This window comes from Cuculus canorus, chromosome 2 (assembly GCF_017976375.1).
Source record: "Cuculus canorus isolate bCucCan1 chromosome 2, bCucCan1.pri, whole genome shotgun sequence".
Lineage (NCBI taxonomy): Eukaryota > Metazoa > Chordata > Aves > Cuculiformes > Cuculidae > Cuculus > Cuculus canorus.
This window is the reverse complement of record NC_071402.1, coordinates 69,296,556-69,320,434: the sequence shown is the minus strand read 5'-3', so window position 1 is coordinate 69,320,434 and position 23,879 is coordinate 69,296,556. Positions and strand designations below refer to the sequence as shown.

The following is a 23,879-nucleotide window of genomic DNA, read 5'->3' as shown; positions in this document are numbered from 1 at the left end:
TAACTTATTCCAAAACATACTTGGCTCATTCTCTTCCATTCTTGCTGATGTTCAACTTGTACTTAAATGCTGGTGGTCAGAGGAAGGGGGCAAGGCTTTATACCCCACTGTCTCAGATGTGCAGCAGAGAGAAGCACCCTGACTTCTCCTCCCTTCTCTGGGAGGCTGTGTCTATGTCTTGTCCAAATAGCTGCCTGATGACTGGTGTATAATCAGAGAGATAGGGACGTATCCACATCCTTCACCTCCATAGGAGTGACCTACCTGCTGGATTACAATCATGCGCTTTTTCCCCTCCCACCTTCAGTGAATCCAAAAAAACCATGAATGTGTAGCTTGGAGTCACATGCAGATCCTGTCTCACTCTGTCCATATCCCTCTCTTTTTGGACCAGTGAATCACAGATCATAGAATCATAGAATCACCAGGTTGGAAAGGACCCACTGGATCATCAAGTCCAACTGTTCCTAACACTCTCTAAACCACGTCCCTAAGCACTTCATCCACCCATCCCTTAAACATCTCCAGGGAAAGTGACTCAACCACCTCCCTGGGCAGCCTCTGCCAGTGCCAAATGACCCTTTCTATGAAATTTTCTTCCTGGTGTCCAGCCTGAACCTCCCCTGGAGCAGCTCGAGGCCATTCCCCTTTGTCCTGTCCCCCGTCACTTGGGAGAAGAGGCCAGCTCCCTCCTCTCTACAACCTCCTTTCAGGTAGTTGTAGAGAGCAATAAGGTCTCCCCTCAGCCTCCTCTTCTCCAGGCTAAACAACCCCAATTCCCTCAGCAGCTCCCTGTGAGACTTGTTCTGCAGCCCCTCACCCGTCCCAGTCCCGCACCGTTGCTCTTTCACCTCAGGGGCTGTACCGGCAACAGCCTTCAAAACGCAACAGCTTGCTCAACAGCCGTTAAAGCGAGGGAGGACTTGGCTTTAAAAATGGGTCACTTCCTTCTGCTCTGCCGTCACTTAAGCAAACTGGAATGAGGGATGAGGAAAAGAAAAAGAAAACACAATAGTAGCATTCCCAGAGCTGACCCCTTGCTCTTTTCCAAGGACTGCACCGAGAGCAGACCCGTAAGAAAACTGTCCTCGAGCAATCCCTGTTTCTCACTGTGTCCTCCAGATGACTTCCAGAGTTGCATTGTGTTGATGGTTGAACTGGATGATCATAGGGTCCAACCTTAACAACTCTACGATTGGTTTGGCTCCCAAAGGCTTTAAAATGGTCGGTGTAGCATCAGCCTGGACTCCGAAATCCACGGATGTGAAAGGACCAGTCCTTAGCCGTTGCGTAACTCTCTGAAGCCTTTTGTCTGTCCGAGGTTTGAGGCAGAAATGCAGGCCAGCCAGGGCTCCGTGGCGTCGGTGATGCCTTTGATGCTGCTGCAGGCACTGAACCCTCAAGAGGCAGAGGGAGCGCGACGCTGCGAGGCTGTTGAGTCAGGGAGTTCTTGATGCTGCAGAAAATGGTTGGCGAGCACCACTCGTGTCGCTGTTGGGGTTGGCTTGTCCATGTTAGTGTATGTCCTGGTGGCTTCTGGCTGTGCCACACGATAGCGCCTTGCTGTCAGGAACACCCTTAGAATCTTTGCTGGTGTTCTCAGCGCCGTCAGGAAAACAGTGGTGTGTTCTTTTCAGACCTGTCCCTTGCAATGCGGTTTTCCTGCTGCGCGCAGCCACGCGGGGAGCAGAGGCAGTGTCCCACAGTTGGGGAGGGATTGCAGCGAAGGCGAGCGTGGCAGGTTGAGCGCTCCGGGTAGCAGCTAAGCCCCCAGCCAGTCCTTGCTCCCTCCCTCCCTCCCTCCGCAGTGGGGTGGGGGAGAAAATGGGAAGGGCAAAAGCAACGAAAGAACGCCTACAAGTTTCCGGGCTGAGATAAAGACAGTTTAATAAGCGCAGAAGGAACGGAGCGATGGGCAAGCAGTCAGCAGCCTGGCGGGTCCGTGAGCAGTGACTCCTCTGGGAGACTCTCCCTGGTCCTCGATGCTGTGCAAGCACTGCCCAGCGCTAGCTGAAACGTCCGTGTGTTCCCAGCCGTCCTTTGGTCGCTAGTCTGAAGCACAGGACCATGTGGGCCGTGAGCTGCACCTTCAGATGCGCCGGAGAAGATCATTCCATGCCTAGGAAAAGACTGCAAGTGGTGAAAGAGGGAATTGCCTTGGAAGTGGTGGCTGAGATGGACAGGAAGCAGAGTTGAAGGTGGTAGGAGATGCTGCTTCAGTCCCAAAATGCTCATGGCTGCGGACAGAGAGTGACGCTGAGGAGAGAAATGTTCCCTCAGCCAAGCCTGGGAGAAAGAGCCACATCCCGGCCATTGCGCTGCCACCTCCCAAAAGCGCGGCGCTCCAGCGAGGAGGCACGTGTGGTCTGCAGCGGCCAGTTGGTGCAGGTGGGAGCGCCCAGGGAAGGAAGGCTGGAGCAAAAGACGTGGGGTTCCAGGTTGTAGGGGCTTTGGGGACCCACCGTGGTGCGCACAGTGTGATTTGGTGTCAGGTGCCGGTATGTGACAGAGCGCTTGGGGACCCCCGAATGATAGGGAGACTCTGATTGGCTGTTGGCCCTTGGGGACCCATTGTGAATCGGGGGCTGTGATTGGGTGGCAGGTGTGAGCGTGTCACAGGGCCCTTTGGTTACAAGAGGAGCGGTGGCAACAGAGGCACCTCAGAGTGCCCGGAGGAGACGACGGGGACGGAGTGGGGCTGTGTGGGTCCCCTGCACAGTCACTTTGATCCCTACGGATCCACATCCGCGGTGCTTTTACAAGGATCTGCCATCCCTGGAGCAGAAGGCCTCAAGGCCAGGCGTCAGCAGGATGGCAGAGACGCTCTGCAGTGTGGCCAGTGTATCCCCGGTGCTGGGAAGGGGAGAGGAGGAGGAAGGTACTGGGTCTGCCCGAGCCTGGCAGCCTGCTGAGGTGGGTGACATCCCTCTCCTTGCTGCCCTTCCTTCTCCTGCAAACGGTTGAGGAACCCCTCTCACGCACTGAGCACGGTGACGCCAGGGTCGATGAGGACCCGGCGGATTCCGGCAGCTCCGATGTTACGGAGGAGCATGCGGCTCTGCTGGGGGAGGTTATGAGGGTTCACACCTGCGCTTCCGTTGGCCTGTGGGCTGGGCTCAACCCCGCAGGAATCGTGTGCTCCGTGAAGCGGGGTCCCCGTGGCAGCCGATAGCCGTGTTGGGCAGCACAGTGCGGTGGGGAGGGAAGGTGGGCGCAGGGCTCGCTGTGGCAGCGCTGCAGCTCTGGGCTGTGTCTCGCGCAGGTGCCTGTGCTGGTGAGGGAAATGTACAGCTGGCTGCAGCGGAACGTGGATGCGCCTGCCAAGAACGGGCTGGACGAGAGGCTTCTGGAGCTGGTGCGCTGGAAGCAGCATGATGTGGTGGTGACCCTCCTGCGCTGTGCCCCGTCGTGTGACAGGTACGGGGCGCCTTCCCTGAGGGCCGCAGGCTCAGCAGCCTTTTGAGCCCTTGAGCCTGTGGAGCCCGTCCGACGTGGGCTGCAAGGTTGAGAGTGAATTTGGTGCCCGTCTGGCCCCTGTGTTTCACAGCCCTGTCCCGTCAGCCCCAGGGCCCGCTGCCACGCTCCCTCGCTGCCCCTCAAGGCACCGTTGCTGGAACGCCCGCTGCCCGCAGGGACCAGCCCGCTGGGTGCTGCCGGCGAGGGGCAGTGGGCAGGGGCAGGGCTGGCAGCCAGCGCAGGACGCGGGGTTGCCCAAGGCTCGCTGCCGTGACCCAGACCCCGCTGACGCAGAGCTCTGTGCCTGCAGGGCTGCTGTGACCATGTGGAGGGCGCTGGTGTCTGAGCGCAGCTGTGCCGAGCGAGTGCTGTGGGAGCTGCTGGGTGTGCTGGAGGATTGGCCGCTGCACAGCACATCCACCTCCGACGGGGACGAGACGGAGGTCGTCGTTCTGGCTGTGAGTTTCTGGAGCAGAGCTTTGCCCCGTGTCAGGGTGGCCTCTGCGGGAGGTTCTCCATCCTTCCCCGCCACGGCACCGCGCTGAGTGCTTTCTCTGCGTGTTTCCTGCAGGCAACCAGGGCACTGAGGGAGATCCTCTGTGAGCGCCAGGTCCCAAAGGTGTTGAATCAGCATTTTCCGCCCCTCTTCCTGGCTCTGCTCTTTCAAGTGTACTGCACCATAAAGGAGGAGGCAGAGGAGGTCGATGCGTGCTGGAGGAAATACGTCGAGCAAGTCAGCCTTCCCACCAGCCCTAGCAGGTGCTCCATCGCAGCTCTGCGGTCCCTCCCACAGTCCTGGAGCTGGGGCCGGGGCTGCTGGTGTGACCTGGGCTTTGCTCTGCCCACAGATTCATGGTGCAGACGGTGAAAGCGCTGCTCTGCTGTTTGGGCTATGAGGATGTGGTGTTTAGAGTGGAGCACAAGCATGGCTGGGACACTCTGCTGCACGCCAAGAGCCACCCCTACGCGATGGGTCTGCTGGCCAGGTGAGAGCCCCCTTCTCCAAGCTGCCGCTGCCATTTCTCCCCTGCAGACAGGGCACGCCACGCAATCCCTTTGGTGTTGGATGAGAGGGATCTGTCTAGCAAGGGGTGGCCCAGTGCACTGGAAAGGCCTGGGAGAGGCGGGTGCCCAGGATCATCGGCCTCCCAAAGTGCCCTGGGCTGCTCCTGCGAGGTGTGGGGTGACGGCACAGAGCCGGGTCAGTCTGCCGGCAGCCCCAGCGAGGGCAGCGTGCCAGGGCAGGGCAGGATGCACTGAGGGCAGGGACAGAGCCTGGGGGAATTGTGTGTCCCGTGAGCAGGGCAGGGGTCTCCTGGGAAGGGCGGGCGTTGGGGCAGGGCGGATGTTTTTCCAGTCTCCAGCCGCAAAAGAGCCTGCTGGTGTTGGGCATTGCCTTTCTCCTGGGCAGGGGTGGTGGGGAAAGCCCAGTCCTCCGTGAGTGTGTCCCGGGAGAGGCTGCCCACCCTGCTCCGGACTGACGGTGCCTTCTTCCCCCTGCCAGAGAGATGTGCATGGTGAAGGATTATTTCTGTCACTGCGTGGCGCTCCAGCTTTTGGATGTGCTGAACCTGGACGGGCCGTGCCTGCAGGTCCCTGCCATGGCGTTCTTTGTCAAGGTGAGCCTGATGGCGAGCGCGGCCACGCTGGGCTGTCCCGTGAAGCCCTGTGCCCTCCTCCAGCGGCGGCCGTGGGGGGAGCCCAGTTGGTGGAGCTGGGCCAGGGCTTAGGCTGCGCTGGGTGCCCTTGGCCCCTGGCTGCTGGGGTGACTCTTGTCCCCACCCGTGTTTCCTGCCCCCTTGTGACAGTGGTTTTTTTGCAAGGCCAAGCAATGAGAGGCGGCCGAGCGGAGCAGGCGACTGCCCTGTGCCGTGTGCCCTGTGGCGCGGGGCAGGGAGCGCAGGGGTCTCTGCAGGCGCTGCTGCCTTCGGGCTCGGCTGCCTGGGACGGTGCCCGCATCCTGTGCTGCTGGCTGGAGCCAGCCCTGCGTGCGGTGCTGGGGTCCTGCTGGCCAGGCTCCCCTGTCACTGCTGTGTGTGTCTTTCAGCTCCTGGCCTGCCCTGACGTGGTGGAATTGCACGAGCGTGCCCTGAAGCTCTTCCCGATGTTCGTGCTCAGCCCGCGCATTGAGATGCGTCGCCTGGTGCTGCAAGGGCTCTTCACCCTGAGCCAAAGACCTGAGATGGTGGGTGAGCGGGGGGCGGCGGCTGAGGCCGTGCTGGAGGAGTGGGGCTGAGTTCCTCGCTAGCTTGGACTTGGCTGGGCTTTGGGAGCTGTGGGAGCGGCTCCCAGCTCTCCTGCCTCTCCGTGCCCCTGCCCGAGTCCTTTGGGGAAGGCCTTTGCCAGCAGCGTGGTCTCAAAGCGCCCGAGTGCTTTTGGCAGTGCAGTGCAGCGTTTTCTGGCTTCCCCACACGACGTTGTGTTCCACACAGGCTGAAAGAATGGGGTTCTTGCTGCCGAAACTCCTGGAGGTCCTGGACGACGCAGATACGGAGGTGGTCGAGATGACCCTCTCTGTGCTTGGCAAGATGCTGGAGCAGAGGGACGTGGCAATTGCTGGCCCTGTCGTCGTGCAGCTGTCTGAGAAGCTGCAGCCGCTCTTTGACAACGTAAGGCTTTGTGCCCCCCAGCACGAGCACTGGATGCTGCCAGGAAACTTTGCGCCCTGTAGCTTTTCAGCCCGTGCCCGGGCGGGCCTGAGGCAGCCGGTGCTGAGCTCTTGCCCTCTTCCTTGCCAACAGGAGTCCGCCTCCATCAAAGTTCTCTCCTTCAAACTCTTCCGGGACGTGATGGAGCTTTTAGTGGCAGTGGACAGGAAGGCAACAAAGAGACAGGTGCGCCGGAACCTGCTGCCGCTGCTCTTCCACGTCTATGATGAGAACCAGCCTGTGGCAGAGGTGAGGATTTTGGCGCTGCTGGGGTTCCCGTGGGAGGTTGCTGGGCTGCCTCCTGCCCCGGTGCCTCATGAAGCGCAGGGTTCCAGGTTCCTCCTGGCCTCGGCTCCCGAGCAGCAGCTCTGGGAGCCCTCTCTCCTGCCGCCCGGCAGCACCGGCTGCCCGAGATGGAGGTTGCCCCAGTGCTCTGCCCGGGCAGCGAAGCCGCCGGCAGACGCGTTCCCCAGCTGCTGCCCCTTCCCAGCAGGGCCCAAGAAGGACCCTCAGCCTTGCCCAGGGGAGGGGATGCGGGTCCTGTGCCCTGGGCAGCGGTGCCATCTCCCAGTCTCTGCTGCTCTGCAGGCCTCCCGGGAAACCCTGCTTCAAGCCACCGAGCTGCTGAAGCTGAGGAAGCTGAGGAAGAAGCTGAAGAGCGGGCAGATCTACAAGTTGGGCAAGTGCCTGGTAAGGATGGCCCCGCGCTGGCAGAGGCAGGCAGGACAAGGCCCTGCCCCGGTGCCCGGTGTGTGGGGCTGTCAGCTGTGCCCGTGCCCACTGCCGCAGCCCATCGCCCCCGGGCTGCACCCCGCGCAGCCCCCCTTCCCCCGGCCGTGCAGCCCTGCGGGCCCTTCTCCGGGCTCCTGTCCCTCGCCGAGCCCAGGGGTGCCGATGGAAGCCTGGCTCTGCGGGGCTTTGGCAGCAGGGTGGCTGCGCAGCTCCCCGGGGAGCACCAGCCCTGCGCTCCCTGCAAAGCACTGGCTGGCTGCTGGCTGGGAGCGGTGGGTGTCCTGGCGGGAGAGGCCAGTCCTGGGGACAGGGGCGGCGCGGCCAAGGCGGGGAAGCTGTGCTGATCTTTCCCCATGTCCGCTTGCGCTCTCTCCAGCTGGCAGAGGACAGGAGCAGAAGAGAAGATTACCTGTACCAGGCCCTGCCGTACCTGCAGAGCCCCCAGGAGTCCCTGCGAGAGGCGGCCGTCGTGTTTTTTGGTGAGCCACAAGCCCCGGGGGTCCCTCCCTGCCCCGCTGCAGCTTGGCCCCCGCCGCGGCGGCAGCACCGGCACCAGGAACGGGCCCTGTGTCTGCGGAGCCCCGAGCCCGTGACGATGCGGGGCCCGCAGGGCTCCCTGCCACCCGCTCTCTCCCTCGCCCGTGGGCGGCACGAGGCGGGAACGTGGGCTGAGCCGTGCCGAGGGCAGGAGGGTGTGGAGCTGGGCTGGTGTGGGGCAGCTGTGCTGCTGGGGGCGACGGCATTTGGGATGGGCTCTGTGTTCCTAGGGCACCTTGGTCGGAGCGTGAGGGGACAGCCGGAAGAGCAGCAGACCATCTACCAGGGTAGGTGAGGGGAGCAGGGCCTGGTGGGGAGGAGGAAGGAAGCTGGGCAGGGAGCTGCAATCCCTGTCCCGTCTGGGAGGGCTCTGCTCCCTGTGCAGACGAGGGCCGGTGTGGGCAGAGAGATTTCAGGGGCGCTTGGGGTGCGCGTGGCCAGCAGCATCCACGTCATCCCTTTGGCTCTTGCTGCGTTCCGGCCCCTAGAAGAGCTGGGGTGGGTGGCCCTGGCAGGAGGGTTTTCTGGGGGCCCTGCAGAGCCGTGTTCTGATCTTGACTCTCTCCTTCTCTCTTGCAGGCCTCGAATGCAGTGACAAACGACATCAGCCAATCCGTCTCAGACTTAGCAGCTGATACCCTGTTTGTCCTGAGAAGTGAAGAAAGCAATCGTACCTTTCGATACAGGCTGCAGGTGCTACGAGGGTGGCTCGAGAGGATGTGGAGGAGATGAACTTCTCTCCCTGGTGTCTCGTGGCCTCTCCCTGCCCCCCAGCACAGCTCCATCCTTCCGCTTTGCCTTCCGTCAATAAACAGTCTGGATTCTTCATCTCTCACCCGTCCCAGTCCCGCACCGTTGCTCTTTCACCTCAGGGGCTGTACCGGCAACAGCCTTCAAAACGCAACAGCTTGCTCAACAGCCGTTAAAGCGAGGGAGGACTTGGCTTTAAAAATGGGTCACTTCCTTCTGCTCTGCCGTCACTTAAGCAAACTGGAATGAGGGATGAGGAAAAGAAAAAGAAAACACAATAGTAGCATTCCCAGAGCTGACCCCTTGCTCTTTTCCAAGGACTGCACCGAGAGCAGACCCGTAAGAAAACTGTCCTCGAGCAATCCCTGTTTCTCACTGTGTCCTCCAGATGACTTCCAGAGTTGCATTGTGTTGATGGTTGAACTGGATGATCATAGGGTCCAACCTTAACAACTCTACGATTGGTTTGGCTCCCAAAGGCTTTAAAATGGTCGGTGTAGCATCAGCCTGGACTCCGAAATCCACGGATGTGAAAGGACCAGTCCTTAGCCGTTGCGTAACTCTCTGAAGCCTTTTGTCTGTCCGAGGTTTGAGGCAGAAATGCAGGCCAGCCAGGGCTCCGTGGCGTCGGTGATGCCTTTGATGCTGCTGCAGGCACTGAACCCTCAAGAGGCAGAGGGAGCGCGACGCTGCGAGGCTGTTGAGTCAGGGAGTTCTTGATGCTGCAGAAAATGGTTGGCGAGCACCACTCGTGTCGCTGTTGGGGTTGGCTTGTCCATGTTAGTGTATGTCCTGGTGGCTTCTGGCTGTGCCACACGATAGCGCCTTGCTGTCAGGAACACCCTTAGAATCTTTGCTGGTGTTCTCAGCGCCGTCAGGAAAAGCAGTGGTGTGTTCTTTTCAGACCTGTCCCTTGCAATGCGGTTTTCCTGCTGCGCGCAGCCACGCGGGGAGCAGAGGCAGTGTCCCACAGTTGGGGAGGGATTGCAGCGAAGGCGAGCGTGGCAGGTTGAGCGCTCCGGGTAGCAGCTAAGCCCCCAGCCAGTCCTTGCTCCCTCCCTCCCTCCCTCCGCAGTGGGGTGGGGGAGAAAATGGGAAGGGCAAAAGCAACGAAAGAACGCCTACAAGTTTCCGGGCTGAGATAAAGACAGTTTAATAAGCGCAGAAGGAACGGAGCGATGGGCAAGCAGTCAGCAGCCTGGCGGGTCCGTGAGCAGTGACTCCTCTGGGAGACTCTCCCTGGTCCTCGATGCTGTGCAAGCACTGCCCAGCGCTAGCTGAAACGTCCGTGTGTTCCCAGCCGTCCTTTGGTCGCTAGTCTGAAGCACAGGACCATGTGGGCCGTGAGCTGCACCTTCAGATGCGCCGGAGAAGATCATTCCATGCCTAGGAAAAGACTGCAAGTGGTGAAAGAGGGAATTGCCTTGGAAGTGGTGGCTGAGATGGACAGGAAGCAGAGTTGAAGGTGGTAGGAGATGCTGCTTCAGTCCCAAAATGCTCATGGCTGCGGACAGAGAGTGACGCTGAGGAGAGAAATGTTCCCTCAGCCAAGCCTGGGAGAAAGAGCCACATCCCGGCCATTGCGCTGCCACCTCCCAAAAGCGCGGCGCTCCAGCGAGGAGGCACGTGTGGTCTGCAGCGGCCAGTTGGTGCAGGTGGGAGCGCCCAGGGAAGGAAGGCTGGAGCAAAAGACGTGGGGTTCCAGGTTGTAGGGGCTTTGGGGACCCACCGTGGTGCGCACAGTGTGATTTGGTGTCAGGTGCCGGTATGTGACAGAGCGCTTGGGGACCCCCGAATGATAGGGAGACTCTGATTGGCTGTTGGCCCTTGGGGACCCATTGTGAATCGGGGGCTGTGATTGGGTGGCAGGTGTGAGCGTGTCACAGGGCCCTTTGGTTATAAGAGGAGCGGTGGCAACAGAGGCACCTCAGAGTGCCCGGAGGAGACGACGGGGACGGAGTGGGGCTGTGTGGGTCCCCTGCACAGTCACTTTGATCCCTACGGATCCACATCCGCGGTGCTTTTACAAGGATCTGCCATCCCTGGAGCAGAAGGCCTCAAGGCCAGGCGTCAGCAGGATGGCAGAGACGCTCTGCAGTGTGGCCAGTGTATCCCCGGTGCTGGGAAGGGGAGAGGAGGAGGAAGGTACTGGGTCTGCCCGAGCCTGGCAGCCTGCTGAGGTGGGTGACATCCCTCTCCTTGCTGCCCTTCCTTCTCCTGCAAACGGTTGAGGAACCCCTCTCACGCACTGAGCACGGTGACGCCAGGGTCGATGAGGACCCGGCGGATTCCGGCAGCTCCGATGTTACGGAGGAGCATGCGGCTCTGCTGGGGGAGGTTATGAGGGTTCACACCTGCGCTTCCGTTGGCCTGTGGGCTGGGCTCAACCCCGCAGGAATCGTGTGCTCCGTGAAGCGGGGTCCCCGTGGCAGCCGATAGCCGTGTTGGGCAGCACAGTGCGGTGGGGAGGGAAGGTGGGCGCAGGGCTCGCTGTGGCAGCGCTGCAGCTCTGGGCTGTGTCTCGCGCAGGTGCCTGTGCTGGTGAGGGAAATGTACAGCTGGCTGCAGCGGAACGTGGATGCGCCTGCCAAGAACGGGCTGGACGAGAGGCTTCTGGAGCTGGTGCGCTGGAAGCAGCATGATGTGGTGGTGACCCTCCTGCGCTGTGCCCCGTCGTGTGACAGGTACGGGGCGCCTTCCCTGAGGGCCGCAGGCTCAGCAGCCTTTTGAGCCCTTGAGCCTGTGGAGCCCGTCCGACGTGGGCTGCAAGGTTGAGAGTGAATTTGGTGCCCGTCTGGCCCCTGTGTTTCACAGCCCTGTCCCGTCAGCCCCAGGGCCCGCTGCCACGCTCCCTCGCTGCCCCTCAAGGCACCGTTGCTGGAACGCCCGCTGCCCGCAGGGACCGGCCCGCTGGGTGCTGCCGGCGAGGGGCAGTGGGCAGGGGCAGGGCTGGCAGCCAGCGCAGGACGCGGGGTTGCCCAAGGCTCGCTGCCGTGACCCAGACCCCGCTGACGCAGAGCTCTGTGCCTGCAGGGCTGCTGTGACCATGTGGAGGGCGCTGGTGTCTGAGCGCAGCTGTGCCGAGCGAGTGCTGTGGGAGCTGCTGGGTGTGCTGGAGGATTGGCCGCTGCACAGCACATCCACCTCCGACGGGGACGAGACGGAGGTCGTCGTTCTGGCTGTGAGTTTCTGGAGCAGAGCTTTGCCCCGTGTCAGGGTGGCCTCTGCGGGAGGTTCTCCATCCTTCCCCGCCACGGCACCGCGCTGAGTGCTTTCTCTGCGTGTTTCCTGCAGGCAACCAGGGCACTGAGGGAGATCCTCTGTGAGCGCCAGGTCCCAAAGGTGTTGAATCAGCATTTTCCGCCCCTCTTCCTGGCTCTGCTCTTTCAAGTGTACTGCACCATAAAGGAGGAGGCAGAGGAGGTCGATGCGTGCTGGAGGAAATACGTCGAGCAAGTCAGCCTTCCCACCAGCCCTAGCAGGTGCTCCATCGCAGCTCTGCGGTCCCTCCCACAGTCCTGGAGCTGGGGCCGGGGCTGCTGGTGTGACCTGGGCTTTGCTCTGCCCACAGATTCATGGTGCAGACGGTGAAAGCGCTGCTCTGCTGTTTGGGCTATGAGGATGTGGTGTTTAGAGTGGAGCACAAGCATGGCTGGGACACTCTGCTGCACGCCAAGAGCCACCCCTACGCGATGGGTCTGCTGGCCAGGTGAGAGCCCCCTTCTCCAAGCTGCCGCTGCCATTTCTCCCCTGCAGACAGGGCACGCCACGCAATCCCTTTGGTGTTGGATGAGAGGGATCTGTCTAGCAAGGGGTGGCCCAGTGCACTGGAAAGGCCTGGGAGAGGTGGGTGCCCAGGATCATCGGCCTCCCAAAGTGCCCTGGGCTGCTCCTGCGAGGTGTGGGGTGACGGCACAGAGCCGGGTCAGTCTGCCGGCAGCCCCAGCGAGGGCAGCGTGCCAGGGCAGGGCAGGATGCACTGAGGGCAGGGACAGAGCCTGGGGGAATTGTGTGTCCCGTGAGCAGGGCAGGGGTCTCCTGGGAAGGGCGGGCGTTGGGGCAGGGCGGATGTTTTTCCAGTCTCCAGCCGCAAAAGAGCCTGCTGGTGTTGGGCATTGCCTTTCTCCTGGGCAGGGGTGGTGGGGAAAGCCCAGTCCTCCGTGAGTGTGTCCCGGGAGAGGCTGCCCACCCTGCTCCGGACTGACGGTGCCTTCTTCCCCCTGCCAGAGAGATGTGCATGGTGAAGGATTATTTCTGTCACTGCGTGGCGCTCCAGCTTTTGGATGTGCTGAACCTGGACGGGCCGTGCCTGCAGGTCCCTGCCATGGCGTTCTTTGTCAAGGTGAGCCTGATGGCGAGCGCGGCCACGCTGGGCTGTCCCGTGAAGCCCTGTGCCCTTCCTCCAGCGGCGGCCGTGGGGGGAGCCCAGTTGGTGGAGCTGGGCCAGGGCTTAGGCTGCGCTGGGTGCCCTTGGCCCCTGGCTGCTGGGGTGACTCTTGTCCCCACCCGTGTTTCCTGCCCCCTTGTGACAGTGGTTTTTTTGCAAGGCCAAGCAATGAGAGGCGGCCGAGCGGAGCAGGCGACTGCCCTGTGCCGTGTGCCCTGTGGCGCGGGGCAGGGAGCGCAGGGGTCTCTGCAGGCGCTGCTGCCTTCGGGCTCGGCTGCCTGGGACGGTGCCCGCATCCTGTGCTGCTGGCTGGAGCCAGCCCTGCGTGCGGTGCTGGGGTCCTGCTGGCCAGGCTCCCCTGTCACTGCTGTGTGTGTCTTTCAGCTCCTGGCCTGCCCTGACGTGGTGGAATTGCACGAGCGTGCCCTGAAGCTCTTCCCGATGTTCGTGCTCAGCCCGTGCATTGAGATGCGTCGCCTGGTGCTGCAAGGGCTCTTCACCCTGAGCCAAAGACCTGAGATGGTGGGTGAGCGGGGGGCGGCGGCTGAGGCCGTGCTGGAGGAGTGGGGCTGAGTTCCTCGCTAGCTTGGACTTGGCTGGGCTTTGGGAGCTGTGGGAGCGGCTCCCAGCTCTCCTGCCTCTCCGTGCCCCTGCCCGAGTCCTTTGGGGAAGGCCTTTGCCAGCAGCGTGGTCTCAAAGCGCCCGAGTGCTTTTGGCAGTGCAGTGCAGCGTTTTCTGGCTTCCCCACACGACGTTGTGTTCCACACAGGCTGAAAGAATGGGGTTCTTGCTGCCGAAATTCCTGGAGGTCCTGGACGACGCAGATACGGAGGTGGTCGAGATGACCCTCTCTGTGCTTGGCAAGATGCTGGAGCAGAGGGACGTGGCAATTGCTGGCCCTGTCGTCGTGCAGCTGTCTGAGAAGCTGCAGCCGCTCTTTGACAACGTAAGGCTTTGTGCCCCCCAGCACGAGCACTGGATGCTGCCAGGAAACTTTGCGCCCTGTAGCTTTTCAGCCCGTGCCCGGGCGGGCCTGAGGCAGCCGGTGCTGAGCTCTTGCCCTCTTCCTTGCCAACAGGAGTCCGCCTCCATCAAAGTTCTCTCCTTCAAACTCTTCCGGGACGTGATGGAGCTTTTAGTGGCAGTGGACAGGAAGGCAACAAAGAGACAGGTGCGCCGGAACCTGCTGCCGCTGCTCTTCCACGTCTATGATGAGAACCAGCCTGTGGCAGAGGTGAGGATTTTGGCGCTGCTGGGGTTCCCGTGGGAGGTTGCTGGGCTGCCTCCTGCCCCGGTGCCTCATGAAGCGCAGGGTTCCAGGTTCCTCCTGGCCTCGGCTCCCGAGCAGCAGCTCTGGGAGCCCTCTCTCCTGCCGCCCGGCAGCACCGGCTGCCCGAGATGGAGGTTGCCCCAGTGCTCTGCCCGGGCAGCGAAGCCGCCGGCAGACGCGTTCCCCAGCTGCTGCCCCTTCCCAGCAGGGCCCAAGAAGGACCCTCAGCCTTGCCCAGGGGAGGGGATGCGGGTCCTGTGCCCTGGGCAGCGGTGCCATCTCCCAGTCTCTGCTGCTCTGCAGGCCTCCCGGGAAACCCTGCTTCAAGCCACCGAGCTGCTGAAGCTGAGGAAGCTGAGGAAGAAGCTGAAGAGCGGGCAGATCTACAAGTTGGGCAAGTGCCTGGTAAGGATGGCCCCGCGCTGGCAGAGGCAGGCAGGACAAGGCCCTGCCCCGGTGCCCGGTGTGTGGGGCTGTCAGCTGTGCCCGTGCCCACTGCCGCAGCCCATCGCCCCCGGGCTGCACCCCGCGCAGCCCCCCTTCCCCCGGCCGTGCAGCCCTGCGGGCCCTTCTCCGGGCTCCTGTCCCTCGCCGAGCCCAGGGGTGCCGATGGAAGCCTGGCTCTGCGGGGCTTTGGCAGCAGGGTGGCTGCGCAGCTCCCCGGGGAGCACCAGCCCTGCGCTCCCTGCAAAGCACTGGCTGGCTGCTGGCTGGGAGCGGTGGGTGTCCTGGCGGGAGAGGCCAGTCCTGGGGACAGGGGCGGCGCGGCCAAGGCGGGGAAGCTGTGCTGATCTTTCCCCATGTCCGCTTGCGCTCTCTCCAGCTGGCAGAGGACAGGAGCAGAAGAGAAGATTACCTGTACCAGGCCCTGCCGTACCTGCAGAGCCCCCAGGAGTCCCTGCGAGAGGCGGCCGTCGTGTTTTTTGGTGAGCCACAAGCCCCGGGGGTCCCTCCCTGCCCCGCTGCAGCTTGGCCCCCGCCGCGGCGGCAGCACCGGCACCAGGAACGGGCCCTGTGTCTGCGGAGCCCCGAGCCCGTGACGATGCGGGGCCCGCAGGGCTCCCTGCCACCCGCTCTCTCCCTCGCCCGTGGGCGGCACGAGGCGGGAACGTGGGCTGAGCCGTGCCGAGGGCAGGAGGGCGTGGAGCTGGGCTGGTGTGGGGCAGCTGTGCTGCTGGGGGCGACGGCATTTGGGATGGGCTCTGTGTTCCTAGGGCACCTTGGTCGGAGCGTGAGGGGACAGCCGGAAGAGCAGCAGACCATCTACCAGGGTAGGTGAGGGGAGCAGGGCCTGGTGGGGAGGAGGAAGGAAGCTGGGCAGGGAGCTGCAATCCCTGTCCCGTCTGGGAGGGCTCTGCTCCCTGTGCAGACGAGGGCCGGTGTGGGCAGAGAGATTTCAGGGGCGCTTGGGGTGCGCGTGGCCAGCAGCATCCACGTCATCCCTTTGGCTCTTGCTGCGTTCCGGCCCCTAGAAGAGCTGGGGTGGGTGGCCCTGGCAGGAGGGTTTTCTGGGGGCCCTGCAGAGCCGTGTTCTGATCTTGACTCTCTCCTTCTCTCTTGCAGGCCTCGAATGCATGACAAACGACATCAGCCAATCCGTCTCAGACTTAGCAGCTGATACCCTGTTTGTCCTGAGAAGTGAAGAAAGCAATCGTACCTTTCGATACAGGCTGCAGGTGCTACGAGGGTGGCTCGAGAGGATGTGGAGGAGATGAACTTCTCTCCCTGGTGTCTCGTGGCCTCTCCCTGCCCCCCAGCACAGCTCCATCCTTCCGCTTTGCCTTCCGTCAATAAACAGTCTGGATTCTTCATCTCTCACCCGTCCCAGTCCCGCACCGTTGCTCTTTCACCTCAGGGGCTGTACCGGCAACAGCCTTCAAAACGCAACAGCTTGCTCAACAGCCGTTAAAGCGAGGGAGGACTTGGCTTTAAAAATGGGTCACTTCCTTCTGCTCTGCCATCACTTAAGCAAACTGGAATGAGGGATGAGGAAAAGAAAAAGAAAACACAATAGTAGCATTCCCAGAGCTGACCCCTTGCTCTTTTCCAAGGACTGCACCGAGAGCAGACCCGTAAGAAAACTGTCCTCGAGCAATCCCTGTTTCTCACTGTGTCCTCCAGATGACTTCCAGAGTTGCATTGTGTTGATGGTTGAACTGGATGATCATAGGGTCCAACCTTAACAACTCTACGATTGGTTTGGCTCCCAAAGGCTTTAAAATGGTCGGTGTAGCATCAGCCTGGACTCCGAAATCCACGGATGTGAAAGGACCAGTCCTTAGCCGTTGCGTAACTCTCTGAAGCCTTTTGTCTGTCTGAGGTTTGAGGCAGAAATGCAGGCCAGCCAGGGCTCCGTGGCGTCGGTGATGCCTTTGATGCTGCTGCAGGCACTGAACCCTCAAGAGGCAGAGGGAGCGCGACGCTGCGAGGCTGTTGAGTCAGGGAGTTCTTGATGCTGCAGAAAATGGTTGGCGAGCACCACTCGTGTCGCTGTTGGGGTTGGCTTGTCCATGTTAGTGTATGTCCTGGTGGCTTCTGGCTGTGCCACACGATAGCGCCTTGCTGTCAGGAACACCCTTAGAATCTTTGCTGGTGTTCTCAGCGCCGTCAGGAAAGCAGTGGTGTGTTCTTTTCAGACCTGTCCCTTGCAATGCGGTTTTCCTGCTGCGCGCAGCCACGCGGGGAGCAGAGGCAGTGTCCCACAGTTGGGGAGGGATTGCAGCGAAGGCGAGCGTGGCAGGTTGAGCGCTCCGGGTAGCAGCTAAGCCCCCAGCCAGTCCTTGCTCCCTCCCTCCCTCCCTCCGCAGTGGGGTGGGGGAGAAAATGGGAAGGGCAAAAGCAAGGAAAGAACGCCTACAAGTTTCCGGGCTGAGATAAAGACAGTTTAATAAGCGCAGAAGGAACGGAGCGATGGGCAAGCAGTCAGCAGCCTGGCGGGTCCGTGAGCAGTGACTCCTCTGGGAGACTCTCCCTGGTCCTCGATGCTGTGCAAGCACTGCCCAGCGCTAGCTGAAACGTCCGTGTGTTCCCAGCCGTCCTTTGGTCGCTAGTCTGAAGCACAGGACCATGTGGGCCGTGAGCTGCACCTTCAGATGCGCCGGAGAAGATCATTCCATGCCTAGGAAAAGACTGCAAGTGGTGAAAGAGGGAATTGCCTTGGAAGTGGTGGCTGAGATGGACAGGAAGCAGAGTTGAAGGTGGTAGGAGATGCTGCTTCAGTCCCAAAATGCTCATGGCTGCGGACAGAGAGTGACGCTGAGGAGAGAAATGTTCCCTCAGCCAAGCCTGGGAGAAAGAGCCACATCCCGGCCATTGCGCTGCCACCTCCCAAAAGCGCGGCGCTCCAGCGAGGAGGCACGTGTGGTCTGCAGCGGCCAGTTGGTGCAGGTGGGAGCGCCCAGGGAAGGAAGGCTGGAGCAAAAGACGTGGGGTTCCAGGTTGTAGGGGCTTTGGGGACCCACCGTGGTGCGCACAGTGTGATTTGGTGTCAGGTGCCGGTATGTGACAGAGCGCTTGGGGACCCCCGAATGATAGGGAGACTCTGATTGGCTGTTGGCCCTTGGGGACCCATTGTGAATCGGGGGCTGTGATTGGGTGGCAGGTGTGAGCGTGTCACAGGGCCCTTTGGTTATAAGAGGAGCGGTGGCAACAGAGGCACCTCAGAGTGCCCGGAGGAGACGACGGGGACGGAGTGGGGCTGTGTGGGTCCCCTGCACAGTCACTTTGATCCCTACGGATCCACATCCGCGGTGCTTTTACAAGGATCTGCCATCCCTGGAGCAGAAGGCCTCAAGGCCAGGCGTCAGCAGGATGGCAGAGACGCTCTGCAGTGTGGCCAGTGTATCCCCGGTGCTGGGAAGGGGAGAGGAGGAGGAAGGTACTGGGTCTGCCCGAGCCTGGCAGCCTGCTGAGGTGGGTGACATCCCTCTCCTTGCTGCCCTTCCTTCTCCTGCAAACGGTTGAGGAACCCCTCTCACGCACTGAGCACGGTGACGCCAGGGTCGATGAGGACCCGGCGGATTCCGGCAGCTCCGATGTTACGGAGGAGCATGCGGCTCTGCTGGGGGAGGTTATGAGGGTTCACACCTGCGCTTCCGTTGGCCTGTGGGCTGGGCTCAACCCCGCAGGAATCGTGTGCTCCGTGAAGCGGGGTCCCCGTGGCAGCCGATAGCCGTGTTGGGCAGCACAGTGCGGTGGGGAGGGAAGGTGGGCGCAGGGCTCGCTGTGGCAGCGCTGCAGCTCTGGGCTGTGTCTCGCGCAGGTGCCTGTGCTGGTGAGGGAAATGTACAGCTGGCTGCAGCGGAACGTGGATGCGCCTGCCAAGAACGGGCTGGACGAGAGGCTTCTGGAGCTGGTGCGCTGGAAGCAGCATGATGTGGTGGTGACCCTCCTGCGCTGTGCCCCGTCGTGTGACAGGTACGGGGCGCCTTCCCTGAGGGCCGCAGGCTCAGCAGCCTTTTGAGCCCTTGAGCCTGTGGAGCCCGTCCGACGTGGGCTGCAAGGTTGAGAGTGAATTTGGTGCCCGTCTGGCCCCTGTGTTTCACAGCCCTGTCCCGTCAGCCCCAGGGCCCGCTGCCACGCTCCCTCGCTGCCCCTCAAGGCACCGTTGCTGGAACGCCCGCTGCCCGCAGGGACCGGCCCGCTGGGTGCTGCCGGCGAGGGGCAGTGGGCAGGGGCAGGGCTGGCAGCCAGCGCAGGACGCGGGGTTGCCCAAGGCTCGCTGCCGTGACCCAGACCCCGCTGACGCAGAGCTCTGTGCCTGCAGGGCTGCTGTGACCATGTGGAGGGCGCTGGTGTCTGAGCGCAGCTGTGCCGAGCGAGTGCTGTGGGAGCTGCTGGGTGTGCTGGAGGATTGGCCGCTGCACAGCACATCCACCTCCGACGGGGACGAGACGGAGGTCGTCGTTCTGGCTGTGAGTTTCTGGAGCAGAGCTTTGCCCCGTGTCAGGGTGGCCTCTGCGGGAGGTTCTCCATCCTTCCCCGCCACGGCACCGCGCTGAGTGCTTTCTCTGCGTGTTTCCTGCAGGCAACCAGGGCACTGAGGGAGATCCTCTGTGAGCGCCAGGTCCCAAAGGTGTTGAATCAGCATTTTCCGCCCCTCTTCCTGGCTCTGCTCTTTCAAGTGTACTGCACCATAAAGGAGGAGGCAGAGGAGGTCGATGCGTGCTGGAGGAAATACGTCGAGCAAGTCAGCCTTCCCACCAGCCCTAGCAGGTGCTCCATCGCAGCTCTGCGGTCCCTCCCACAGTCCTGGAGCTGGGGCCGGGGCTGCTGGTGTGACCTGGGCTTTGCTCTGCCCACAGATTCATGGTGCAGACGGTGAAAGCGCTGCTCTGCTGTTTGGGCTATGAGGATGTGGTGTTTAGAGTGGAGCACAAGCATGGCTGGGACACTCTGCTGCACGCAAAGAGTCACCCCTACGCGATGGGTCTGCTGGCCAGGTGAGAGCCCCCTTCTCCAAGCTGCCGCTGCCATTTCTCCCCTGCAGACAGGGCACGCCACGCAATCCCTTTGGTGTTGGGTGAGAGGGATCTGTCTAGCAAGGGGTGGCCCAGTGCACTGGAAAGGCCTGGGAGAGGCGGGTGCCCAGGATCATCGGCCTCCCAAAGTGCCCTGGGCTGCTCCTGCGAGGTGTGGGGTGACGGCACAGAGCCGGGTCAGTCTGCCGGCAGCCCCAGCGAGGGCAGCGTGCCAGGGCAGGGCAGGATGCACTGAGGGCAGGGACAGAGCCTGGGGGAATTGTGTGTCCCGTGAGCAGGGCAGGGGTCTCCTGGGAAGGGCGGGCGTTGGGGCAGGGCGGATGTTTTTCCAGTCTCCAGCCGCAAAAGAGCCTGCTGGTGTTGGGCATTGCCTTTCTCCTGGGCAGGGGTGGTGGGGAAAGCCCAGTCCTCCGTGAGTGTGTCCCGGGAGAGGCTGCCCACCCTGCTCCGGACTGACGGTGCCTTCTTCCCCCTGCCAGAGAGATGTGCATGGTGAAGGATTATTTCTGTCACTGCGTGGCGCTCCAGCTTTTGGATGTGCTGAACCTGGACGAGCCGTGCCTGCAGGTCCCTGCCATGGCGTTCTTTGTCAAGGTGAGCCTGATGGCGAGCGCGGCCACGCTGGGCTGTCCCGTGAAGCCCTGTGCCCTTCTCCAGCGGCGGCCGTGGGGGGAGCCCAGTTGGTGGAGCTGGGCCAGGGCTTAGGCTGCGCTGGGTGCCCTTGGCCCCTGGCTGCTGGGGTGACTCTTGTCCCCACCCGTGTTTCCTGCCCCCTTGTGACAGTGGTTTTTTTGCAAGGCCAAGCAATGAGAGGCGGCCGAGCGGAGCAGGCGACTGCCCTGTGCCGTGTGCCCTGTGGCGCGGGGCAGGGAGCGCAGGGGTCTCTGCAGGCGCTGCTGCCTTCGGGCTCGGCTGCCTGGGACGGTGCCCGCATCCTGTGCTGCTGGCTGGAGCCAGCCCTGCGTGCGGTGCTGGGGTCCTGCTGGCCAGGCTCCCCTGTCACTGCTGTGTGTGTCTTTCAGCTCCTGGCCTGCCCTGACGTGGTGGAATTGCACGAGCGTGCCCTGAAGCTCTTCCCGATGTTCGTGCTCAGCCCGCGCATTGAGATGCGTCGCCTGGTGCTGCAAGGGCTCTTCACCCTGAGCCAAAGACCTGAGATGGTGGGTGAGCGGGGGGCGGCGGCTGAGGCCGTGCTGGAGGAGTGGGGCTGAGTTCCTCGCTAGCTTGGACTTGGCTGGGCTTTGGGAGCTGTGGGAGCGGCTCCCAGCTCTCCTGCCTCTCCGTGCCCCTGCCCGAGTCCTTTGGGGAAGGCCTTTGCCAGCAGCGTGGTCTCAAAGCGCCCGAGTGCTTTTGGCAGTGCAGTGCAGCGTTTTCTGGCTTCCCCACACGACGTTGTGTTCCACACAGGCTGAAAGAATGGGGTTCTTGCTGCCGAAACTCCTGGAGGTCCTGGACGACGCAGATACGGAGGTGGTCGAGATGACCCTCTCTGTGCTTGGCAAGATGCTGGAGCAGAGGGACGTGGCAATTGCTGGCCCTGTCGTCGTGCAGCTGTCTGAGAAGCTGCAGCCGCTCTTTGACAACGTAAGGCTTTGTGCCCCCCAGCACGAGCACTGGATGCTGCCAGGAAACTTTGCGCCCTGTAGCTTTTCAGCCCGTGCCCGGGCGGGCCTGAGGCAGCCGGTGCTGAGCTCTTGCCCTCTTCCTTGCCAACAGGAGTCCGCCTCCATCAAAGTTCTCTCCTTCAAACTCTTCCGGGACGTGATGGAGCTTTTAGTGGCAGTGGACAGGAAGGCAACAAAGAGACAGGTGCGCCGGAACCTGCTGCCGCTGCTCTTCCACGTCTATGATGAGAACCAGCCTGTGGCAGAGGTGAGGATTTTGGCGCTGCTGGGGTTCCCGTGGGAGGTTGCTGGGCTGCCTCCTGCCCCGGTGCCTCATGAAGCGCAGGGTTCCAGGTTCCTCCTGGCCTCGGCTCCCGAGCAGCAGCTCTGGGAGCCCTCTCTCCTGCCGCCCGGCAGCACCGGCTGCCCGAGATGGAGGTTGCCCCAGTGCTCTGCCCGGGCAGCGAAGCCGCCGGCAGACGCGTTCCCCAGCTGCTGCCCCTTCCCAGCAGGGCCCAAGAAGGACCCTCAGCCTTGCCCAGGGGAGGGGATGCGGGTCCTGTGCCCTGGGCAGCGGTGCCATCTCCCAGTCTCTGCTGCTCTGCAGGCCTCCCGGGAAACCCTGCTTCAAGCCACCGAGCTGCTGAAGCTGAGGAAGCTGAGGAAGAAGCTGAAGAGCGGGCAGATCTACAAGTTGGGCAAGTGCCTGGTAAGGATGGCCCCCGCGCTGGCAGAGGCAGGCAGGACAAGGCCCTGCCCCGGTGCCCGGTGTGTGGGGCTGTCAGCTGTGCCCGATGCCCACTGCCGCAGCCCATCGCCCCCGGGCTGCACCCCGCGCAGCCCCCCTTCCCCCGGCCGTGCAGCCCTGCGGGCCCTTCTCCGGGCTCCTGTCCCTCGACGAGCCCAGGGGTGCCGATGGAAGCCTGGCTCTGCGGGGCTTTGGCAGCAGGGTGGCTGCGCAGCTCCCCGGGGAGCACCAGCCCTGCGCTCCCTGCAAAGCACTGGCTGGCTGCTGGCTGGGAGCGGTGGGTGTCCTGGCGGGAGAGGCCAGTCCTGGGGACAGGGGCGGCGCGGCCAAGGCGGGGAAGCTGTGCTGATCTTTCCCCATGTCCGCTTGCGCTCTCTCCAGCTGGCAGAGGACAGGAGCAGAAGAGAAGATTACCTGTACCAGGCCCTGCCGTACCTGCAGAGCCCCCAGGAGTCCCTGCGAGAGGCGGCCGTCGTGTTTTTTGGTGAGCCACAAGCCCCGGGGGTCCCTCCCTGCCCCGCTGCAGCTTGGCCCCCGCCGCGGCGGCAGCACCGGCACCAGGAACGGGCCCTGTGTCTGCGGAGCCCCGAGCCCGTGACAATGCGGGGCCCGCAGGGCTCCCTGCCACCCGCTCTCTCCCTCGCCCGTGGGCGGCACGAGGCGGGAACGTGGGCTGAGCCGTGCCGAGGGCAGGAGGGTGTGGAGCTGGGCTGGTGTGGGGCAGCTGTGCTGCTGGGGGCGACGGCATTTGGGATGGGCTCTGTGTTCCTAGGGCACCTTGGTCGGAGCGTGAGGGGACAGCCGGAAGAGCAGCAGACCATCTACCAGGGTAGGTGAGGGGAGCAGGGCCTGGTGGGGAGGAGGAAGGAAGCTGGGCAGGGAGCTGCAATCCCTGTCCCGTCTGGGAGGGCTCTGCTCCCTGTGCAGACGAGGGCCGGTGTGGGCAGAGAGATTTCAGGGGCGCTTGGGGTGCGCGTGGCCAGCAGCATCCACGTCATCCCTTTGGCTCTTGCTGCGTTCCGGCCCCTAGAAGAGCTGGGGTGGGTGGCCCTGGCAGGAGGGTTTTCTGGGGGCCCTGCAGAGCCGTGTTCTGATCTTGACTCTCTCCTTCTCTCTTGCAGGCCTCGAATGCATGACAAACGACATCAGCCAATCCGTCTCAGACTTAGCAGCTGATACCCTGTTTGTCCTGAGAAGTGAAGAAAGCAATCGTACCTTTCGATACAGGCTGCAGGTGCTACGAGGGTGGCTCGAGAGGATGTGGAGGAGATGAACTTCTCTCCCTGGTGTCTCGTGGCCTCTCCCTGCCCCCCAGCACAGCTCCATCCTTCCGCTTTGCCTTCCGTCAATAAACAGTCTGGATTCTTCATCTCTCACCCGTCCCAGTCCCGCACCGTTGCTCTTTCACCTCAGGGGCTGTACCGGCAACAGCCTTCAAAACGCAACAGCTTGCTCAACAGCCGTTAAAGCGAGGGAGGACTTGGCTTTAAAAAATGGGTCACTTCCTTCTGCTCTGCCATCACTTAAGCAAACTGGAATGAGGGATGAGGAAAAGAAAAAGAAAACACAATAGTAGCATTCCCAGAGCTGACCCCTTGCTCTTTTCCAAGGACTGCACCGAGAGCAGACCCGTAAGAAAACTGTCCTCGAGCAATCCCTGTTTCTTCTCACTGTGTCCTCCAGATGACTTCCAGAGTTGCATTGTGTTGATGGTTGAACTGGATGATCATAGGGTCCAACCTTAACAACTCTGCGATTGGTTTGGCTCCCAAAGGCTTTAAAATGGTCGGTGTAGCATCAGCCTGGACTCCAAAATCCACGGATGTGAAAATGACCAGTCCGTAGACCCGTTGCGTAACTCTCTGAAGCCATTTTGTCTGTCTGAGGTTTGAGGCAGAAATGCAGGCCAGCCAGGGCTCCGTGGCGTCGGTGATGCCTTTGATGCTGCTGCAGGGCACTGAACCCTCAAAGAGGCAGAGGGAGCGCGACGCTGCGAGGCTGTTGAGTCAGGGAGTTCTTGATGCTGCAGAAAATGGTTGGCGAGCAACCACTCGTGTCGCTGTTGGGGTTGGCTTGTCCATGTTAGTGTATGTCCTGGTGGCTTCTGGGCTGTGCCACCGATAGCGCCTTGCTGTCAGGAACACCCTTAGAATCTTTGCTGGTGTTCCCAGCGCCGTCAGGAAAGCAGTGGTGTGTTCTTTTCAGACCTGTCCCTTGCAATGCGGTTTTCCTGCTGCGCGCAGAGCCCACGGCGGGGAGCAGAGGCA

At 62.2% G+C, this 23,879-nt stretch overlaps 4 protein-coding genes across 7 annotated transcripts; all 4 read left to right on the top strand.

Annotated features, from left to right (window-relative positions):
- Positions 1-624: 624 nt before the first annotated feature.
- On the top strand, positions 625-7,950 carry LOC128851500 (uncharacterized). The gene is made up of 10 exons (XM_054060688.1): positions 625-2,388; positions 3,263-3,417; positions 3,767-3,914; positions 4,028-4,215; positions 4,305-4,442; positions 4,961-5,075; positions 5,504-5,641; positions 5,889-6,353; positions 6,693-6,794; positions 7,213-7,950. Exons 1-10 carry the CDS (start codon positions 2,209-2,211, stop codon positions 7,666-7,668), a joined length of 2,085 nt encoding a protein of 694 aa, XP_053916663.1. The 5' UTR covers positions 625-2,208; the 3' UTR covers positions 7,669-7,950.
- Positions 7,951-9,015: 1,065 nt separating this feature from the next.
- LOC128851292 (uncharacterized) lies at positions 9,016-11,923 on the top strand. Its single transcript, XM_054059196.1, has 5 exons — positions 9,016-9,778; positions 10,653-10,807; positions 11,157-11,304; positions 11,418-11,605; positions 11,695-11,923. The coding sequence occupies exons 1-5, from the start codon at positions 9,599-9,601 to the stop codon at positions 11,834-11,836; spliced, it is 813 nt and encodes a 270-aa protein (XP_053915171.1). The 5' UTR covers positions 9,016-9,598; the 3' UTR covers positions 11,837-11,923.
- Positions 11,924-13,319: 1,396 nt separating this feature from the next.
- Positions 13,320-15,510, top strand: LOC128851463 (uncharacterized). Of its 4 annotated transcripts, none has more exons than XM_054060510.1 (4): positions 13,320-13,744; positions 14,084-14,185; positions 14,604-15,051; positions 15,344-15,510. In XM_054060510.1, the coding sequence occupies exons 1-4, from the start codon at positions 13,352-13,354 to the stop codon at positions 15,493-15,495; spliced, it is 1,095 nt and encodes a 364-aa protein (XP_053916485.1). In that variant the 5' UTR covers positions 13,320-13,351; the 3' UTR covers positions 15,496-15,510. The 4 variants fall into 4 exon arrangements, with proteins under 4 accessions (XP_053916485.1, XP_053916484.1, XP_053916483.1 ...); XM_054060509.1 differs by having other exon boundaries at positions 13,320-14,185; positions 14,604-14,706; positions 14,995-15,051; XM_054060508.1 differs by having other exon boundaries at positions 13,320-14,185.
- Positions 15,511-16,987: 1,477 nt separating this feature from the next.
- Positions 16,988-23,086, top strand: LOC128851462 (maestro heat-like repeat-containing protein family member 2B). Its single transcript, XM_054060505.1, has 12 exons — positions 16,988-17,167; positions 18,042-18,196; positions 18,546-18,693; positions 18,807-18,994; positions 19,084-19,221; positions 19,740-19,854; positions 20,283-20,420; positions 20,668-20,844; positions 20,977-21,573; positions 21,994-22,096; positions 22,385-22,441; positions 22,734-23,086. Exons 1-12 carry the CDS (start codon positions 16,988-16,990, stop codon positions 22,883-22,885), a joined length of 2,148 nt encoding a protein of 715 aa, XP_053916480.1. The 3' UTR covers positions 22,886-23,086.
- Positions 23,087-23,879: the final 793 nt, after the last annotated feature.